Below are 20,949 nucleotides of genomic sequence, written 5' to 3'. Positions count from 1 at the left end.
GTGAATGGTAAAATATCGCCCATTCCTAGGTCCTACACTCGCCTGGCAACCACCAGACAGGACGGCTAACTAACCCCCACAAAGCCTCCAGAGGTCCTGCTGACCGAATCCTTCTCAGCGATACATCTCGGCCTCCGACGCCATAAAGCTGCCACTCTCACACCTCTTTCCTTCTTACGCTGCGTCACACATGGCGCTGGCACTCCCACGTGCTCGGCGCCGCAGCGGGGCGACTGGGGGCTACAAGCCGATCCTCGGCAGATATGACCTAGTTTCCATTCAGGCCCGTCCCTTTGTTCTCCCGCGGTGGAGGAGGTGGAGGAGGTGGAGCAGGCTGCTGCAGCCGGGGAACAAAGAGCCCCAGCAGCACTGCCAGTCTTCAAACAGGCTGACCCCGTGTAGACGCAGCTGCCCCAGCAACGGCGAGGGGCGCCGTGCCTGCGCCGACCCCCACCGTGATGAGACCGCCCCCCTTTCTACTCTGATCCACCTCTGCTGAGGACGAGGACGATAAGCCGCGGTTCCCGCGCCCTTTCGGCCGCCCCACCGGCCCGCACCGATGAGACGGAGAACGTGAAGGTGGGAGGAGGTCTTATCAGTCAGAGGACTGCAGGGATGAGTACACCGAGGAAATTAATTTCATGTTTTCTTTGGGAAAACAGGAAGTCTCAGTTCCTGCAGATAGCAGACTTCTTGGAGAGATAATCCGTCTCAAAGCACCGGCCTTAGATGTAGCGATACACGTGTGCACACCTTACTGAGCATGGTTGCAACAGCATCAACCAGTTTAAAGAGAGAAAGTAGAAGCAGGATAAACCCACACGACTGAGGGGGGGTCCACATCTCATGAAACCCAAACACAATCACAGAGATCCAACAACAAGGCTGTGAACAGACCACTTAGCCTGTAATGATCCCACTGCAACCCACCCAAAACATCCATCTCCACAAGCCAGGGGAGCGATACGACAAGTCTGCAGAAGACCCCTTTAATCAGCACCTGCAACTGTTCTCATACCTGACGAATGGTGCACAGACCCCGCTGGGGGGTGATGCACCTTTGAAACCCCTGCAACCCCACAAGACGTTACTGGGACCAGTGAGGGGTTTGCACGTGCCCCACATTCAACTAAACAAACGAAGCAATGAGGAGAAGTAAACCAAAGTTTCAAGGGAGCGAACTCTGAAATCCAAGACTCAGAGTCCAGACTTCCAACACTTTCAGGTTCTAAACACCTGGATGTCCAACGAAGGGTTTAGGAGTATCGACACACATTCTGATAACATCTGCTCCAAAGACATTCATTAATGGCGCTTTTCCACTAGTACCTACTCAGCCCGACTCGACTCGCCTTACCCTCGTTTCTTTTCAATACCCAGATCAGAAGTAAGAGGTTGGAGCGAAGCTGCTGATTGTGCCAACTAGGGCTGGGCGATTTTGGACAAATATAAAATCCCGATTTTTTTCTCTGAAAACCCGATTTTCGATTTCGATTTTTTTGGTAAAACTACAAAAGACAATCGAATAAATTGTTTCAAATATTTTATCTTTATTTTTAAAGAAAAATAGTAAACAAATTTCCCTATTGGGAATGAAGTGCAATTGAAAGATACTGTAAATCCTCCTTGAGTTTAGTAAAGTGACAACATTTACAATTTTCTTGACCAAACAAAGATGACTAGACGAGCTCTGTCTGTAATGCAGCCAGCTGCAAAAAAGGAAAATCGATTATCCTTTTTTTAACATCGTCTTTATTAATAAATCCGATTTAGATTTAAAATCGATTAATCGCACAGCCCTAGTGCCAACCCCCCGACCAATCGGTGGCCTGTAGTGTGATGATGTCAGATGCAGCCGACTCAGACGCTTAGAACCTCGGTGGAACAGAAAAAGTATCTACTCGGCACGATTAGACCCCTAGTGGAAAAGTGCCAAACCGAGTGGAGGCAAGTCGAGTCGGGCTGAGTAGGTACTACTGGAAAAGCGCCGTAAGAAACATTAATGTGCTTTAGTGCTGGTCGCCCGGACCCGTGGCTGCTCCTGGGGTCCATGCAGCAGCGACAAACGCCACCTCCCTGATGGGCCACCTCTTTAGCGCCCTAAACCCCAACCGCACCAAAGAAGCATCTTCCTAACGACGGTGCCACCCACCTGCATGTGCTCCGTGGAGCTGCTGCTCAGCTCGTCCCCCGATTCCGAGTCGTTGCGGAGCTTGCTCGGCTTCTCGCTCGGCTTCTCGCTCGGCTTCTCGCTCGGCTTCTCGTCCGGCACCTCGCCTGGCGCCTCGCCCGGCACATCGCCCGGACTGCAGCCCTTGTCCCCATCCGTGGTCCCGTGATTATTCTCCACCAAGAGCGGCGGCGAGTCGGCCCGCGTTCGAGGCAGCGAGGAGTTTTTGGTGAGGTGGTGCTGGTGGTTGTTGTTGTTGTGGAGGAGAACCAACTCCGCCACCAGCTTGCAGTGATGGGGACTCCCCAGGTTGTGGTTGGCGTCCTTGCCCAGCGCCGGCGGGGTGACGCGATCCGAAGAGGGCGAGGGCGTCGAGGACGGCGAGGGCCGGCCGAAGCTGGACATTTCCAGCGGGGGCCGGTTGTGGTTCTCGTTGGACTCCCGGCAGATATCCAGAACGGTGGGCTTGGCCCTGACGGCGGGTTTCTGGGGGGGCATGAGGGCCCGCCGCACCTCCCTCACGTACTGCGCCGGCACGTAGAAGGCCTTGGTGGACTCGTCCCGCCGCACCTGCCACCAGTCCTCGTTGGTCTTCTTCACCAGCACGTAGCACTCGCCCTGGCGGATGCTCACCGTCTTGTCCTTGGCCTTGTACTCGTAGTCGTACTCCACCTCGATGTAGGCCTGGCCCGGGGCCACGGGGGGTCCCTCTCTGTCCGTCATGGCTGCTGGCTCCTCAGCTGCGGCCCCGGGGGCTCCTCATGTCTGGGGGGGAAGCTTCCGGGCTGCAGGACACAACAAACACAGATAAACATGAGGACACATGAGCAGGAACACGCAGGAACCAGTCAGCCTCCTGACTCATTCACAGCCTCCACTTATCAGTCACCGTGTCACCAAAACCAGCAGGCAACTCTCGCACGGGGACGTGATCTCCCTGACAACCACTGGTGAATCACTTTGAGGGGACGGTGCCGTTGATCTCCGCCTGACTATCAAGACCACACCATTGGCACTTTTCCACCAGTACCTACTCGGCTATACGCAACTTGGCCTGGTTTCTTTTCCACTACAATTCAGCACCTGGAGCAGAAGTAGGAGGTTGGAGTGAAGCTGCTGTGACATATTTGATTTAAATTTTTTGTTTGTTTGCCTCGGCACTGCTGAAAACAGCTGCCGCTGACAAAAGCAGCAGCTATGAAGTGACAGAGTTCCTGGTAGATCTGGTCGTTCCTTATCTCCGTCTAGATCCCTTTTTAATTCTCTCCTCAGCACCAGGTTTATGAAGAGGGGTGCACACAAGCTGGGACTCGAGGGCCAGTCTACTGCACGTTTTAGATGTTTCCTGCCTCAACACAACCCTGATAGACAAGGCTGTGTCACCAACAGAGTTGTGTAAACCTTGATGACATGTTGATGACGACCAGTGATTGGAATCAGGTGTGTTGAAGACAGGGAAACATCTAAAACATGCAGTAGACTAGCCCTCGAGTACCGGCTTGTGTGCACCCCTGTTTATGAACATCTGCACCTCAGAGTTGGATCATGAAACAGACTTTAGACCTGCCGCGAGTCGCTCTTTCGCTGCTTTCCGCCTCCCTCAGACGTCTGACTCCAACCCCCCGACCAATCGATGGCCTGTAGTGTGATGATGTCAGATACAGCCGACTCAGCCGCTTAGAACCTCGGCAGAATAGATACAGAATAGTATCTACTCGGCACGTTAGACCCCTGGTGGAGAAAAACCAAACCGAGTGGAGGCGAGTCGAGTCGGTCTGAGTAGGTACTAGTGGAAAACTGCCATAACCGACGCCACCGCCAAGGACGTCCCGCCGGGGGACAGCTCGAACCTGAGCCCACGAGCACCCCACCCCACACCTGATCCGGATCCTGATCCTGCGTGGGACACCTCCCTAGAAGCTGCCCGCCTCACAGACCTGGTCCTTCCCCCACCCTCGTCATCAGAGCGACTCCGCAGCTCGGCTGTGCGGGACAGAGACGGAGGTCCTAAAAGGTCTGGGCCGATCTTCCGGGTGTGAGTTGGGACAGCTGGGTCCTCGCTACTCCTCCTGGGTGTGTTTCAGTACGAGGCCTGACACTGAACCCCCCCTCAGATAACTTAAATAAACACGGTGGAGCGGCGGCTCCCCTCGTATCAGGTTCTCCTCTTCCTCCCTGAAATAGCCGCCGCCGCCGAGCAACATCCTGGAAGTGTGCGGCGGTGACAGCAAGTGCTTTTAGAGAGACGTGAGAGCATGCTGCCAAACCCAGGAGAGGCCTGGGGGGGGGGACGCAGAGGGAGAGAGGAGGCGCCGGGGGAGGAGATGCTGAGAGAGGAGACGCTGAGGGAGGATACGCTGAGGGAGGAGATGCTGAGGGAGGAGATGCCGAGGGAGGAGACGCCGAGGGAGGAGACGCCGAGGGAGGAGACGCCGAGGGAGGAGACGCCGAGGGAGGAGACGCCGAGGGAGGAGACGCAGAGGGAGGAGACGCCGAGGGAGGAGACGCCGAGGGAGGAGATGCTGAGGGAGTATACGCTGAGGGAGGAGATGCTGAGGGAGGAGATGTTGAGGGAGGAGATGCTGAGGGAGGAGATGTTGAGGGAGGAGATGCTGAGGGAGGAGATGCTGAGGGAGGAGATGCTGAGGGAGGAGATGCTGAGGGAGGAGAGGCTGAGGGAGGAGAGGCTGAGGGAGGAGATGCTGAGGGAGGAGATGTTGAGGGAGGAGATGCTGAGGGAGGAGATGCTGAGGGAGGAGATGCTGAGGGAGGAGATGTTGAGGGAGGAGATGCTGAGGGAGGAGATGCTGAGGGAGGAGAGGCTGAGGGAGGAGAGGCTGAGGGAGGAGAGGGAGGAGATGCTGAGGGAGGAGAGGGAGGAGATGCTGAGGGAGGAGAGGGAGGAGATGCTGAAGGAAGAGATGCCGAGGGAGGGAGGAGACGCTGAGGGAGGGAAGACAGGGAGGAAAGGGAGGAGATGCTGAAGGAGGAGATGCTGAAGGAGGAGATGCCGAGGGAGGAGACAGAGGTGCCAGAGACACGCCCAGGAGTCTGGGGAGCTCCCGTCCACGCCCCCAACGCCGTGACGACCACTGTCCACTGGTTCTCCGTGGAGGGGGAAGAGTCTGAGCTGAGTCTGTGATGTCACAGCACTGCAGCAGGACAACACCCCTCTATTATCCATCCAAATAACCCGGGGAAATAAACCCCTTCCACAGACAGAGACACGCCTCCAGAGGGCGTGTCACCCACGGACTCCAGAGGGCGGCTGGAGGTCAAGGAAGACATCCCCCACCCTGGCAGGGCCCCCAGGGACCAGTGACTGCCAGGATGGACATGTGTCCCCGTGTCTCCGCCTCACCTGAGGCTCCGGGAGACAGTTTTATCAGAGATGGATCTGTGTCAGTGCGTGACATCACAGTACGGAGAGGCCTCTGGAAAGCGTGCACGCCAACTTGTTGCACTGTGGAGATTTAACAAGGTTGTTGTGCAACTTCCCTCTGTCTGTCCGTCTGTCTGTCCGTCCAGACCTTGGCCCTGCTTCTCGCGGGCCTCTGGCCCTAAAAGTGCTCAGACGGGACAATGTTTCTAGAAGTGTCCAGCAGCACCAACACTCTGGAGACGCTGCAGGTCACTGGGGGAATGTCTGCGCTCAAGAACTCAAAAGGAAAAAAGACATAAATGATGGGACTCCTTTTGTCACACGGTGGGAAGCACAGCCATTAATAACACTGATAATAATAAATAAAAGCTTGCACAAGGGGCCCTAGGAACAGCAGCCCAGTGATGATCATGTGACATCCGAGCAGCAACATCTGCAGAGCAGCTGGAGCAGCATCCACGCATGCTGCATCCACTTGTCCTGCATCCACTCATCCTGCATCCACTCATCCTGCATCCACGCATGCTGCTGCATCCACTCTTGTTGCATCCATTCATGCTGCATCCATTCATGCTGCATCCACTCATGCTGCTGCATCCACTCATGCTGCTGCATCCACTCATGCTGCTGCATCCACTCATGCTGCTGCATCCACTCATGCTGCTGCATCCACTCATGCTGCATCCACTCATGCTGCTGCATCCACTCATGCTGCATCATCGCATGCTGCATCCACTCATGCTGCTGCATCCACACATGCTGCTGCATCCACACATGCTGCTGCATCCACACATGCTGCATCTACTGCTGCATCCACTCATGCTGCATCCACTCATGCTGCTGCATCCACTCATGCTGCTGCATCCACCCATGCTGCTGCATCCACCCATGCTGCTGCATCCACTTGTCCTGCATCCACGCATGCAGCATGTCCCTGCCATGAAACAGGATGATTTAAACAAAAATGCATCAATAAAAACATCCAGGGTTGGTAATGTTGGGTCTGATTGGTCCAGAGCGCTCCCGGGGCGGGGTGGGGGTCTGCTCCGGGGGGGTGGGGGTCTGGGTGGGGGCAGGGTCCCCTCCAGCCCCGCACGGACCGCAGCAACAACACAAAGGACCATAATCCGGGAGCATTCATGACAAAAGGCTCCAGGACCCCCCCTCCCTCCTCCCTCCTTCAGCCGGACCAGGAGACACACACGCGGGGAGAAACGGAGGCTCAGCTCCTGGTCCCGCAACCCCCACCTGCCACCGCATCCCGGACCGTGACAGCCCCGCCGCGGGGGCTCTCTGCGGGTCCGCCCCCCAGCCACCCCGGGGACCACTCACCGCCGTGTCCGTGTCCCCTCAGCCCTGGTCCCGGTACTGCTGCTCCGTCAGCTCCGGTCCGACTGGCCGCGGCTCCGCTCCAGCCGCTCTGTTCAATCCCCCGCTCCAAGGGCTGGCACTGGCAGCCGCACTGCGCAGGCGCAGCTCGCATCCGGGAGGACTTTCACAGTAAAAGCAGCCCGTAAACTCATTAGCTGCGTCCCAAATTCCATCCTTCCACCAAGGGCGTAGGTTTGGTCTCAACATTGGTAGGGACGATATAACAGCATAACATGCATGTACACTTTTTGCTGGAGACGGGACATTAATAAGACCAAACAGATTGGGCTACATTTGTCACGAATATGAACCTAATTAATTGATAGGCTAAATGATCAATTCAAAATAAATCTGTATTGACTTATGCTAACTTTCATGTGTATTGGGTAGGGGTGGGTTAAAAATATCGATATATCGATATTTTAATCGATATGCATGTGTAGGAACGATTATCGATACATAAATCCAAGTATCGATTTTTTAAAAAAAAATTATAATATTTTTTTTTTTTTCTTTTTTAATCCCAATTTTTTCCGCCATTTTATCACCCAGTGCTCCTACCTAAGTCAGTCCTGGGCATTGCTCCATCTACCAACCCCGGGAGGCCCTGCACTGAGCTCAAGTCTCCTCCTTACTTGAGGAGTGAGCAGGCTGCCTCTTTTCACCAGGCAGGGTGGGGTTTCTCTGGCCGGACGTGGCGCGTGGAAGGATCATGTTATTCCCTTATTGTAACCAGAATATCGATATCGAATCGTATCGTAAATCGTATCGAAATGTATCGTGTCAGAAATCGTATCGTCTTGGGACCTAGTGTATCGGAATCGTATCGTATCGGGAGGTCAGTGATGATACCCAGCTCTAGTATTGGGTCACATGATACACGGTTCGATTCAAACCTTTGTTTTCAAAAACTACTAAAGAAACATTTTGAAAACTTCCAGAATATTCCAGGATTTTATTAGCAATTTAAATTACAATATTTGAACATAACTTAAATTATATTAACATACACAATAAATACAAACTTATTAATAATCTCTTAACTACTACTTAACCTATATATGGAACTACATGTTAGCCTACATTGTCCTTCACCACAAGAGTAATACATTGCTTTAATTGGTTGTCTCTTTCACCTTCTTTTCCCTTATTTTCATCTCTAAAATACATCAGTGGATTGAGCAATTATGGAAAAAATGGTCAAGTCATCAGCCAATCAAACGTGGGTTTGAGGGACAAAAATGGACCGGCAAATTCAGCAAGTGAAAAGGGGTAAATGTAAGTCTGAACATAATGAAAATAATTCACTTAATAATGGTAGGGTCAATTCTATCCTTACAACATTTGGGAAGATTATCTAAATTACCTTTATATCGGAACTCATTACATAATGCAAATAAGGTTGCTTAAGAGTTAGTGGGGACAATTTGAGACTCCTGAAAAGTTTGTAGTGGTATGTCCCTACCGTCCCTATGCAAACCTACGCCCTTGGTACTTTGTACTTGCGGTTTTTTTTTTAATCAGGGGCCTCATTTATAAAAGAGTCAGTGCGTAGGATTCATACTAAGGGTGTACGTGCGCTCAAAAGCCGAAAATGGCGTGCGCACAAAAAAATCCTGATTTATAAAACCGTGTGCAGGCACATCTGCACGCAATGTTCTGTTTATAAATCACAGTCCAGCTGGAAGGTTGCGCACGTGAATTCGCCTCATATCCCGCCCTCTACACGCCCACTTTTTACCATGAATGGTCAATGCAAACTACCTGATGACTGTATTTGCATATAAATGAGCCTGTTGAGCATGCGCAGCGGCTTCCTGCAGCTATTTCTGCTGAGCGTCAGGATGAATGAGACGTGTCGAGCCGGTGTTCTGCCGAGGTGTCCTACCTTGGCAGAAAATACTACCGTACGATCCCCGTTTCTTTTATCTCAGTTTCTTTTTTTTCAAAGGCTCATGCAAATATGCAAATAGACGATTTAACAGCAGGAAGTCAGAAAGTGCTTCCAGATCTATGTGTACGTCACTTCGGCGGAAGAAAAAAACCTGTCAGATCACGCTTCGGGGGGCACGGTGGCGCAGCAGGTAGTGCAGCCGTCTCACAGCAAGAAGGTCCTGGGTTCCCCCATGACTTCAGTGCCCACACCCTGGGTGGGGTTGGCGAAAGGATCTTTCTGTGTGGAGTTTGCATGTTCTCCCCGTGTTCCCCTGGGTAGCTAATGGGAGCTACCCTCACAAAAACATGCACACAGTCCTGGGCTATACATGCCCCCTCTGGCCAACTGGGGCGCCAGATGGGGTGGGGAGGATCCAGCCGGAATAACGTGATCCTTCCACGCGCTACGTCCGGCCGGAAAAACCCCACCCTGTCTGGTGAAAAGATGCGGCCTGCTCACTCCTCAGGTTAAGGAGGAGACCTGAGCTCAGTGCAGGGCCCTCCCGGGGTTGGTAGAGGATGGCAATGCACAGGACTGTTAGGTAGGAGCACTGGGTGATAAAATGGGTAAAAAAACCGGGGCAAAAAAAAAAAAAAAAGATCACGCTTCCACATAGATATTGGCAGGTAGGATGATTTGACGGATGAAAATACCCCGTCAGATCACGCTTCCACATGGATCAAGCTTCCACACAGACATCAACATTTATCTATTCTGAAATTCCACACTTCCACCCTAATGAGTAGCTAAAACAGTATGTGAGATTTTTTAGTGCATCCGAAACATTAGTACTTACACAATAGTATGCGCTATCCATACTCATTCCGGAGAAATGTATTAGAATGGATTGATGGACACTAGCTAAGCAGAAACTTCCCACAATGCAATGCAAAATAATGGTCATGCTTAGTATGCTACTTTGGGTTACTGCAAAAAAAGTACAGACACCTCTATATGGTGGTTCATACCATTAGTAATACTAAAATGGGCTCTGGCGTTTAGACAATGCTAAATAGGTCATAAGGAGCCCAAAGTGTGCCAACAAACTCCCCCCCGTACCACTACGCCACCACACCAGTCTGAACCGTTGATACAAAGTAGGATGGATCCAGTCTTCGTGTTGTTTACACTAAATTCTCACTTCCATCTGAATGTCAGCTGATATCAAGACTCATCACACCAGGCAACGTCTCTCCAGCCTTCTATTGCTCAATTTTGGAGAGTGTGTGTGTGAAGCGTAGCCTCAGTTTCCTGTTATGTGCTGCCCATTCTCCTCGGGTGACAGTGGGGAAAAATATCTGCATTAAAAGTGCCCAAAAAAATAAAAAATAAAATAATAATAAATCAAAATAAATAGAATTATATTATATAAATTAAAACGTCATGCATCTGAACAAGTTATGGCTGATTAAATATTTCAGTTATGGCTGATTAAATATTTATTTTAGTTTATTTGCTAAAGTGTCAGGTCTCACAGAAGGTATGACAACATCCCACAGGGAAAACAAAAAAAAAAAACAGCCTTTGAATCAATCCAGTCTTTCGATTTAGGTTTCCATTCCTCCCTACTGTGCTGGAGATACATACATATATATATATATATATATATATATACATATATATATATATATATATATATATATATATATATATATATATATATATACAGTATATATATATGTTTTCATGTTTTTATTGCATATATATATATATCAATAAAAACATGAAAACACATATATATATATATATATATATATATATATGTTTTCATGTTTTTATTGCATATATATATATATATATATATATATATATATATATATAGTATATGCAATAAAAACATGAAAACATTCTGTACATTATGTATTTCTATACAAATGTCCCATTTGTATAGGTACAATTAAAACGTATTAAAAAGTATCTTGTACTGGATTGACCAATTAATATTCAAAATTCATTTATATTCATAATTTAAAATCAAATTAATAAGAAAAAGATAAAATCATGTTGAAAACTTTAACAAACATACCTATTGTTCAATGTTTCTGGGAGGGAGCGCTTGTTCCAAACTCTCGACTCTTATTTTGAAAAGCGTGTCCGGTTAGAGGCGGCGGTGCTCCGCCAGCTTGACCAGCGGGTCCTTCCCTCGCAGACACTGGCGTGTCTCCCCCCAGAGGTGGGGGGGGTCTGTCCCCGCTGTGGGGGGGTCAACCGCAGGCCCGGGGCCCCTCCCGGCCCCAGCACCGCAGTCTGCGGCCCCTGGACTCCCCGGGGTTCGGATGTATCTTAAATACCAGTTCAGGTGGAGGCTTTCACACCTTTAACTCCCGCACTAAAGCCCGACCTCCACCCCCAGCCCGGGGTTTGTTGTGGCTGCAGAGACTCCGTCCTCCTGGGCGGCTGTGTCTGGCTCCCACGGCGGGTGGGGGTGTCACCTTCCAGCCAGCATCATGAATGATTCAAGGGGAGAGCAAGTGTGAGTGGAAAACACTCCCCAGCTCTGTGGGAACACTGACATGAGTCTGTAAAAACAACAAGCTTAAGTTGGCCTTTATCACAATAATACCTGGACGTTTGTGTGGGACGCTGAATAAAACACCCCCTGGCGGTGGGAGGAGGAACTGCTGCTGGTGGATTTAGGCAAGGCAATTTGTATAGCACAATTCAACACAAGGTAATTCAAAGTGCTTTACGTCAACATTAAGAGCTGCAAGACACAATTTGACAGTAAATAACAAATACAATTGTATTGTATATTCATCTCATGACTCAGCTTCCAGAATTATCTTAACCCTTGTGCTGTCTTTGGGTCAAAATGACCCAATTCTTCTATCCTTCTTTCCTCCTGCCATGCTCTCTCCTTCCTTCTTCCTTTCCTCTTTTCCTCATTTTTTACCCTCCTGTACTACTTTTTCTTCCTACCTCCCTTTCGTCATCCGTTCCTTTATTACCTTCTTTGCTTTTCCTTCCCTTTTTCCTTATTTTCTCCATTCCTTCCTCCCTCCCTTCTTTCTTTCCCTTTTCTCCATTCCTTCCTCCCTCCCTTCTTTCTTTACTTTTTCTCCCTTCTTTTCTTCCTTTCCCCCCTTCCTTCCATCTTTTCTCCCTTCCTTACTCCCTTTCCTTCTTCCTTCCTTCTCTTCTCCTTTCTCCCTTCCTTACTCCCTTTCCTACTTCCTTCCTTCTTTCCTTCTTTTCTCCTTTCTTCCTTCCTTCCATTCCTCCCTTCTTTCCTCCCTCCCTTACTCCCTTTCCTACTTCCTTCCTTCTCTTCTCCTTTCTCCCTTCCTTCCATCTTTTCTCCCTTCCTTACTCCCTTTCCTACTTCCTTCCTTCTCTTCTCCTTTCTCCCTTCCTTACTCCCTTTCCTACTTCCTTCCTTCTTTTCTCCTTTCTCCCTTCCTTCCATCTTTTCTCCCTTCCTTACTCCCTTTCCTACTTGCTTCCTTCTTTCCTTCTTTTCTCCTTTCTCCCTTCCTTCCATCTTTTCTCCCTTCCTTACTCCCTTTCCTACTTGCTTCCTTCTTTCCTTCTTTTCTCCTTTCTCCCTTCCTTCCATTCATCCCTTCTCTCCTCCCTTCCATCTTTTCTCCCTTCCTTACTCCCTTTCCTACTTCCTTCCTTCTTTCCTCCTTCCTTCCTTACTTCCTTCTTTCCTTTCTTCCATCTTTTCTCCCTCCACCCTCCCTTGACCCAAAGACAGCACACGGGTTTTCCTCAGACATCCGTTCATATCAGACACACGACACTCAAAGGACTCTCACCTTCCTTTATGTCGGACTTCACACAATCAACGCACTTTAAAAATGTTTAGGACCATCCCTATGGAACAATTTACCTCCATCACTAAAGTCAATATCTTCACTGGCTTTGTTCAAAAAACACTTAAAAAATCTAATTCTTTAGTTAAGATCAGAAACACTTCTGGAGTTGTTAAATTGTACTTCTTTTCATGCAATTATCCTACATCTTCATCATTTTTCCTATCTTTCAATAATTCAGTATTGTTTTTCTTTTTCATGCTAAATTGTCTTTTTCTGTTTTAAATTATGCATTTCTATATTGTGTTTTTGCTCTGAAGTCAGCTGCTGCTACTGCTGTTACTGCTGTTGTTATTGTTATGTTTTATTAAGGGGAGGCATTTTCAGAAGCCTTTCTGGCTTCCACCTCTCCTGCACAATGCTTCATTTGACCATTGTTTTTACTGTTTATACAGGTTCTGTTTTATGTGCAAATAAAGTAAACTAAACTAAAATGATAAGAAAAGAAGTAAAATAATAAAAAGCACAAGTTGTTAAAAAGTAAGGGCAGTAGAGTACAGCAGGTACATCTCATTCTTACAATGGCAAGAATTACGTTTCTATACGGTCAAAATGTACAAAGACCGGGTCAAATACAGTATTACAAAAGTAATCTGTAACAATTCGTACGGTGAATTAAACCAATTAGACAATTCTACATCATAATGCCTGCATTCAGGGCTTATCCATAACTTCGCTCGGTTTTCAAAAATCATAAGTATTTCATTTAAGAGTACGCTTAAATAACAAATAAAATGATAAGAGGATACACTTTAGGATACATTATCATCATTCCAGACTTTATTAACAAAAGGAGCACATTTTATGGTTACTTAAAGATCTTTCTATAGCTCCCTATAACTATATCTGTGTCCATTTCTGTTCATTAGAAATGATCATTGGTTTTTATTCCAACTAATGACTGATGAGTTCAGCACGGTTGTACGATACATTAGAGTCATAACCTTGCAGTGTTTGATTCATTCTCTCTGCAGGAAATCAATTCGCCCAAACATATTTTTCCAGGTTTCAGACCTGGGCCTTTTTAAACCAAGGCTTAAAACCTATTTATTTAGAATGGCTTTTAATACCCAGTAGTGTGGTGACAGTTTTTACTCCTTTTCTTTTATTCTATTTATTTTTTGCTCTGTCTTATGATTGTATGTTGTATTTCTGTATGTTTTATTCTGTAAAGCTCTTTGGCTCACCTGGAGGTGGCTGTAAAGGGTTATATAAATAAAGTACATTTACATATTTTTAAGTTTCAGTTTATTTTCAGTTTATAAGTACAATAGTTAAAACTGCAGCATGGTTACAATAGAGACCAAGATGTTTAGTTTAAGCAATTAAAAAAAAGGAAACATGAATGAAATAAAGGAATGCTGAAGTACTTTTTCACCCTCAGTCAAAAAAAACTAAACAGAACCTTTTGGACCTATAAAGAGACGTTTAAATCTGTCGCAGACAGATCTTTACAGCTGTAAATTCACTAACTAAGTGCAAAGGGAAGGGGCAGCACAAAGAGAGTTTTACACACAGAACATCTCAGGGTCATTACTCTAGCTGCAGCAGCAGTTCCTGCCATACAAGTGTGCAAAGTTTATTAAATAAAACAGTTACGGGTCAATTTCATGTACATTTCTGGAAAGAAAAAAGAGTTTGGGTGCAGTGTAAAATATAGATAAAACAGAATGACCCATTTTTCTGTCACAATAGAAGATAGAAAATAGAATAAGTGGTGAAAGTAGGACATTTTTAATGAAAAATAGCTCATTTTCAAATTGACGGCAGCAATATATTTTTAAAATAAGTGAAGATAAGGATGAAAATATCTGTGCACACAAGACCAAACTGAGAATCAGTGCTGGATGCTTGCGTGCGGATCCTTTTGCCCTCAAGTGGCACTTTATAAAAAACAGAAATCCCTAGATTCCTAGAAATGTAGGGCATTTCTAGGAATCTGTTTTGTTCTCCTAGAAATGTAGGACATTTCTAGGAATCTCCGTCTAAGAACCTGGTCTGCAGCGACATCCACAAACCAGAAACAACCACGCCTAAAGGTATAGAAGGACATCTTTTTTTGGAAGTGTTCACTTACTTGATTACATCACATGAAGTGTTTTTATCTTCAACTCTTGCAGCTAAAAGGTGTGAGGGTTTAGTGACATACGACTGGTTTCTGCACCCATCGAGCAGGAATCCTCTGAGAAACCCAGATTAGAGAGCAAGGCCACGGCTCGTCCTTGTTTCCAGCTGCTTCCTCGCTCTCAGCCAAACATTCAGAGCTGATATGTGCTCGCCGGCTGGCACAGAACTTCCTAAAGTGCTGACAACGCCGCTTCTGAAAAGCAGACGCCGAGCATTCTATCACTTTTGCAGGCAGATTTCGTGAGGCGTTGTGTTACAAGTTGTGATTGCACAGAGTTTACAAGTCAGTGTTTAAAGAGTAGATGCACAACAGATACATTGTGTTTTGCAGCTTCAGGACGTGGTTGCAGGGTTTCCAGGTGGAGGTTCGGTGTGTCGGTCTGGGACCGGAGCTTCCTGTCTGGGCGTTTATCAGCACCTTTAACTGCTGGAAAGGAAAAACAGGAGAAAAAAGAAGTGTTACGGCATTTCTGGATGTCTGTGTGAAAGAGGAAAACACAACTATTGTCATCTTTATCTAACAAGACCTGAGTAGGGATGGGAATTGGTGAGATTTTTACGATTCCAATTCCATTTTGGATTCTGCTTAACAATTCGGTTCTTTATCGATTCCCTTATTGATTCTCGTTTGGAAAAAAAGGACAATAATGAGGCACATGGCACTAATATGATAGGCATGTTCGTTATTTAATCAATTTCCTGAAGTGTTATTAGCCAATGACATGCTAACGTTGCTGCTGCTGGGTTTAGAATTAGTGACGTTAGTCTGGAGCGGATCGAAAAGGCGACATTCATTCATTGTTATTGCTGCTGTGTGTGCAAATGTTTTGTACGTTGGTAGTATTTTCTCCCTTAGAAGAAATATTCACTTGGTGGGTATTGCAAGTTTCCCTGTTGTCGTCTTTTTTACTGAAATGTAACCAGACTTTCAAGCGTTTGTATCGCTTGGGCACCATGTTTTCTATTGACTGCTGGCTTATGCAACGTGTGTGATGACGTCACTCGTGGCCACTGGAATCGAAAGGGGAATCGTTTGCTAATTTTGCAAACGATTAATGTGCCAGAGGCACATGTAGGCGGATGCAGCGTCATCAGTGCTGGCCTCAGGTGAATAACGGCGACCACAGAACAGTCAGACCTGCTGTCCACGTTGATCAAACCCCTGTTAAAGTGTTTCTCTTATCTTCCAGTAATAGTTATATTATAATCGGAGCAGCATCAACGCAGCCTTTTACAATCTGAATCAAGGTCTGCAGCAGATCTGGGATTCACAGTTTCTGAGGGATACCAGAGCTTGATAGTCATGTGATGGATAGATTTGGTCATTTTCCTAACTCTGGAAAACTCACTGCTCATATCAGTAAAAGTAAAAAAGTAAAGCAAAAAACTTTAAAAAACAAAACAAAGCAAAAATCGTTTGGGTTCTAATGAAGCTGCAACGGTTGCGGACACTAATGGCGCTTTTCCACCAGTACCTACTCAGCCTCAGACTCGACTCTCCTCTACTCAGTTTGGTTCTTTTCCACTAGCGTGCTGAGTAGATACTTTTCTGTATCTATTCTGCCGAAGTTCTAAGCTGCTGAGTCGGCTGTATCTGACATCATCACACTACAGGCCACCGATTGGTCGGGGGGTTGGAGTCAGACGTCTGAGTCAGGAGGAGGAAATCAGAGAAAGAGACTCTGACGGATCCTTGTTCATTTTATTCAACAGGTAATGGCAGCAAAAGTCTGTTTCATGATCCAACTCTGAGGTGCAGATGTTCATAAACCTGGTGCTGAGGAGAGAATTAAAAAGGGATCTAGACGGTGATAAGGAACGACCAGATCTACCAGGAGATCTGTCTCTTCATAGCTGCTCACGGCTCCAGCTGACTTTTCAGCAGCGCCGACACAAACTGCAGCGTTGCCACTTGAAGCTTCTCTCTCTCTCATTTTTTAACTTGATATCAAACACAAGCCACAGATCCAGCAGCACATCTATCATCTCCTCCAGGTTCTACATCTTTAGTGTTGTTGTCTTCTTCCTTTAGATCACACAATCAAATACGTCACAGCAGCTTCACTCCAACCTCCTACTTCTGATCCAGGTGCTGAATTGTTATGGAAAAGAAACCAGGCCGAGTTGAGTTGAGTAGAGCCGAGTAGGTGCTAGTGGAAAAGCTCCATAAAGCTCTGTTGGGTACCTGTCGTTGCCTCCTCGGCCCCCGGCCTGGTTGTTCTGCAGCAGGATGGAGCGGTGGATCAGGGGGGAGGCTCCGGGCAGCTGGCCCGGCCGGATGGGCTTGGCTGGGGCAGAGACAGGGGTCAAACAGAGGTCACCACACAGTAAACCGCTACACCAGTTCAGCTGGAAGATAAACGATGGGTTAAACTGACACAAGAAGCAGCAGCTGAGCGGTAACAACACAGCCAGGCTGGTAAAACATTTACACTGTTATAACGGCACAACTGTTTGCCAGGAAAAACACTTGTTATCATTTTTGTTAGGATTCAAACTCAGAGAGCATTTATTAGTCGGCACTGGGGATGTTAATTATCTGTTTAATTGACATCTAGACAATCAGTTCCCCTCTGCGCCACTAGTCACGCTAGACTAAGACAACAGCCAGTAGGTCTCACATTACTGCTCTGATAATACATTTGAAGACACCTTCTGGATTAGATTTTTTTTTGGTGGAGGACTGTCGGAGAAACGGGTGGAAGACCAAGTTAATGCCAGTGGAGGTGGGCAGTCAGCCACTCCCTGAGCAAAGCCTACAGCGCACTAGGCATAACGGGTGCCAACCGTAGAAGGGCCATAGGTAATAACGTGGAGGCAGCAGAAAAAGCCTCCAGATGGCTCTGGTTGAGGAGGGGGGAGCAGTGGTTGTAGTGGGGGTAGCATGCCACTTGGACACAGGCCGAGACTTGATCACCTCGGCCGGGTCGCCTGGATGAGGGTGTCTGTTGCAAGACCCGAAACACCCAGTGAGTCCAGGATACAACACTGATGATGTGTCCAAGATTGTGCATCAGCAGATGTATTGTTAACTGATTGAAATACAATTTCAAGAATCAAGTCGAAATTTCGACTTTTTTCCAACATTTCGACTTTTTTCTTGACATTTCGACTTTTTTCTCGAAGTGCATAATGAAAAAAAATCTTCTTCCTCTAAAATATATATATATATATATATTTTTTTTTTTAATGTGAAGGATTTGATTTTCTTCATAAAAAACAACAGCGGTCCTGGTTTATAAGGTGCTACTCCTCTCAGTTTCCAGGCAGGTGAGTGTGGTTTCGTACCTATCTGAGCAGAGCCTCTCCTGCCCATGTTCTTGGGCTTGGCGGCGTCCTTGATGCGCTCCACGTCCTGCTGGTAGCGCTGGCGGTCGCGGGCAGCGTTCTCCTTGGCCTCCTTCAGGGCGGCCTCCAGGGCCTTGACCCGCTCCGCCGTGGCCCGCAGACGCTTCTCCAGCTTGGGGATCTCGCAGCGCAGGTCGGCGTTGTCCCTCACCAGCTGCAGAGGGGAACGGAGAGACACAGGTGGGAGACACGGAGAGCACCGTGCCACTTTTTAAAAGTAAGCACTTTATTAACTTTGTACAACAGCTTAGTTTATTCCCATATCTCTTATTGTAATTTAATTTGGGCTAGCACTTATCCTTCTTTTTTACAACCTATTTTCAGACTCCGAAAATCTTTTTTAAGAATTGTTACTATGGCCACATTTACAAAAACGGATATTTCCCTCTACGTTTTGAAAAATACCATCATTTACACAAACCCGCATAAATAACTGTTAAGGTGCTATGAGCAGCCAAACCTACAGGGGGCAGTGTAACGAGAAGATAAAGTCATGCTAGCCAATCAGAATCCTGGAAAAAACATCAACAAATGACACGAGTAACTACAGTGGCCAAACAAATTGTAAACACAGGTTGCACACATGACGCTGGTGACGTTTCTGTCACATCACATAATGTGACGTTCTGAATCCTAAATGTCCGTTTCTCTCTGTTTACAAGCAAACGTGAAGACGGAGTTTTTCCAAATCTCCACTTTGGCCAGAGTTTTCAGAAATTATGGTTTTTGGAGACTTTGAGCTTCATTTTGGTGTAAACGGACGGCCAAAACGCATGAAAACACCACCATTTTTGCTACATGTAAACAGGGCATAACTCTGCACGTTTACCACCATCCACACCTCTGTTTAAAAAATTATAAATACTAACAATCTACAATGTGAATAATTATCAAACAGAAATCCTAATGTATAACTTTACCCAGACATTTTCATAATTATTTGGAGTTTAATTCTTATTATCATTCATCCTCCACAAGAAGAAGGAATCATTTGCATATCCCCTTCTGCAGAACCGCAGTTGCTACATTTTCATTTACGTATCAAGGTGTTTTGCTGTGGAACAGTTTAAAACATCTAAGTAAAACATGCTCAACATTATCTGCATTCAAAAGAAAGCTGAAAAAAAGTTGATATATTTTTAATATATCTGTGTTTTTCATTCACCATTATTCAAATGTATTTCTAAGCTATTTGATTGTATTCTGAAGTATTGTATAACTGAGTTATAATTTACACTGTATAGGCCTATGTATTATGTATTGTATTGTGGTATATGGTTTTGTGAATTATTGTTTTTAGGAGGGGGGAGTCGCTTATAAGCCTTTCGGGTTTTTTATGACCTCTCCTGCACATCTTTTCTTAACATTTTTCCTCTGTGTAATGTTCCTTTTTACGAGTGCACAGAGGGAAAGTTATGGTCAGCGCAGCGTTACCTGTTTGTGGACCTTGGTGAGCCGCTCCAGGTTGCTCTCCAGGAAGCTGATCTTCTGTTTCTGAGCAGCGCTGCCTTCAGAGTCGTCCAGGTCCTGAGACTTCTGTCCCACAACAGAGAGGACATGGGTCATGTGGCCTGATATGCATTCAGTCTTGGTTTCGGTACAGATATTGGCCGGGTTTCCCAGATCCGACCTCTCTTAAGGATTTAAGAGAGGTTCAAAGAAGGTTTGAACTAAGAGAGAATCCTAAGATACGGGTGTTTCCCAGATGACTTCTTAACACCGTTCTTTAGTTTCGCTCTTTCAGACGCTCTTTGGAGCAGCTGTCCGGTTCTGAAACCAAATCAATCGATGTCAGGCAAATCGATCACCGATCACTATCAGCGCATTTTCACACGCAGCACTGCTACCTAACGCACTAATTCCCTGCTGCCTGTGCGTTACAATGAAAAATTAAGATGATAAATATAATTCAATGACCCTTTTTCATGATGAAAACAAGACTGCAACTAAATAAGAAGTAGTCTTGATAAGAGAATAATGAGGGAATGTATTGTTTTTATTAAATGTGAAAGATGGACGAAAAAAGAAATTAACTTAACGATTATTCAGCATATAGGACCACATTGTATCCTCCTGACTAGTAAAACAGAATCCTTCACCTCAAAAAAATATTCTGAAGTTCATTTAGCTGCTTGACCGTTTTCACTATTGCATTCATCAACGTTGTATTTGCGGATGTGTGGAGACACAGCGGGGAGACCAGTGTTGGGACTAACGTTATTTAGTAACGGGTTACAGTAACGCCGTTAGTTCTGCGGTAACTAATACTCTAACGCAGGGGTGTCGGACTCCAGTCCTCGAGGGCCGGTGTCCCTGCAGGTTTTAGATGTTTCCCTGCTTCATTGCACCATGATACAAGTGACTGTGTCATTAACAGAACTATCCAGACTTTGATGACAAGCTGGTGACGATGATTAATTAGAATCAGGTGTGTTAAAGCAGGGAAACATCTAAAACATGCAGGACACCGGCCCTTCTGGGATTCAGTTTGACACCTGTGCTCTAACGCATTACTTTTTAAATTCAGTCACACAGTTACCGTTACCAAACGGTGCGTTACTCCGTTATTTCTGGCTACAGTGAAGCTTTTTTTCCCCACACGCGGAGACCAGAGGAAACGTAGTGTGTGTGCGTTCAAAAACATGAGCGGTCAAGAGCCAAGAGAAGGCGAGTTTCGCAACGTGGAATTACAGCAATCCCTGGTTTTTCGCAGGGGTTATGTTCCAAAAAGAACCCGTGATAAGTGAAATTCTTTTTACAATTATAGACGGCTTCAAATTGCAGAGATCGGCCCCGC

General features: G+C 46.6%; 2 protein-coding genes across 7 annotated transcripts in view; both read right to left on the bottom strand.

The window, feature by feature from the left end:
- The window catches only part of arhgap12b (Rho GTPase activating protein 12b), an 84,595-nt gene extending 77,596 nt beyond the window's left edge, over window positions 1-6,999 (bottom strand). For all 6 annotated transcript variants that reach the window (XM_061713156.1, XM_061713157.1, XM_061713158.1 and 3 more), the window contains exons 1-2: window positions 6,885-6,999; window positions 2,153-2,955 (exon numbers count right to left, since the gene is read on the bottom strand). In XM_061713156.1, the coding sequence (XP_061569140.1) occupies window positions 2,153-2,893 (741 nt within the window). In that variant the 5' untranslated portion in view covers window positions 2,894-2,955; window positions 6,885-6,999. The remainder of the gene's footprint in view (window positions 1-2,152; window positions 2,956-6,884) is intronic.
- Window positions 7,000-15,137: 8,138 nt separating this feature from the next.
- Window positions 15,138-20,949, bottom strand: part of LOC133422930 (kinesin-1 heavy chain-like) — a 45,209-nt gene continuing 39,397 nt past the window's right edge. The window contains exons 23-26 of the mRNA XM_061712979.1: window positions 19,587-19,688; window positions 18,093-18,306; window positions 16,990-17,092; window positions 15,138-15,231 (exon numbers count right to left, since the gene is read on the bottom strand). Coding sequence (XP_061568963.1) covers window positions 15,225-15,231; window positions 16,990-17,092; window positions 18,093-18,306; window positions 19,587-19,688 — 426 coding nt within the window. The 3' untranslated portion in view covers window positions 15,138-15,224. The remainder of the gene's footprint in view (window positions 15,232-16,989; window positions 17,093-18,092; window positions 18,307-19,586; window positions 19,689-20,949) is intronic.

This window comes from Cololabis saira, chromosome 22, assembly GCF_033807715.1.
Source record: "Cololabis saira isolate AMF1-May2022 chromosome 22, fColSai1.1, whole genome shotgun sequence".
NCBI lineage: Eukaryota > Metazoa > Chordata > Actinopteri > Beloniformes > Belonidae > Cololabis > Cololabis saira.
Note: the sequence above shows the minus strand (reverse complement) of the source record. Positions and strands in the feature narration are given on the sequence as shown.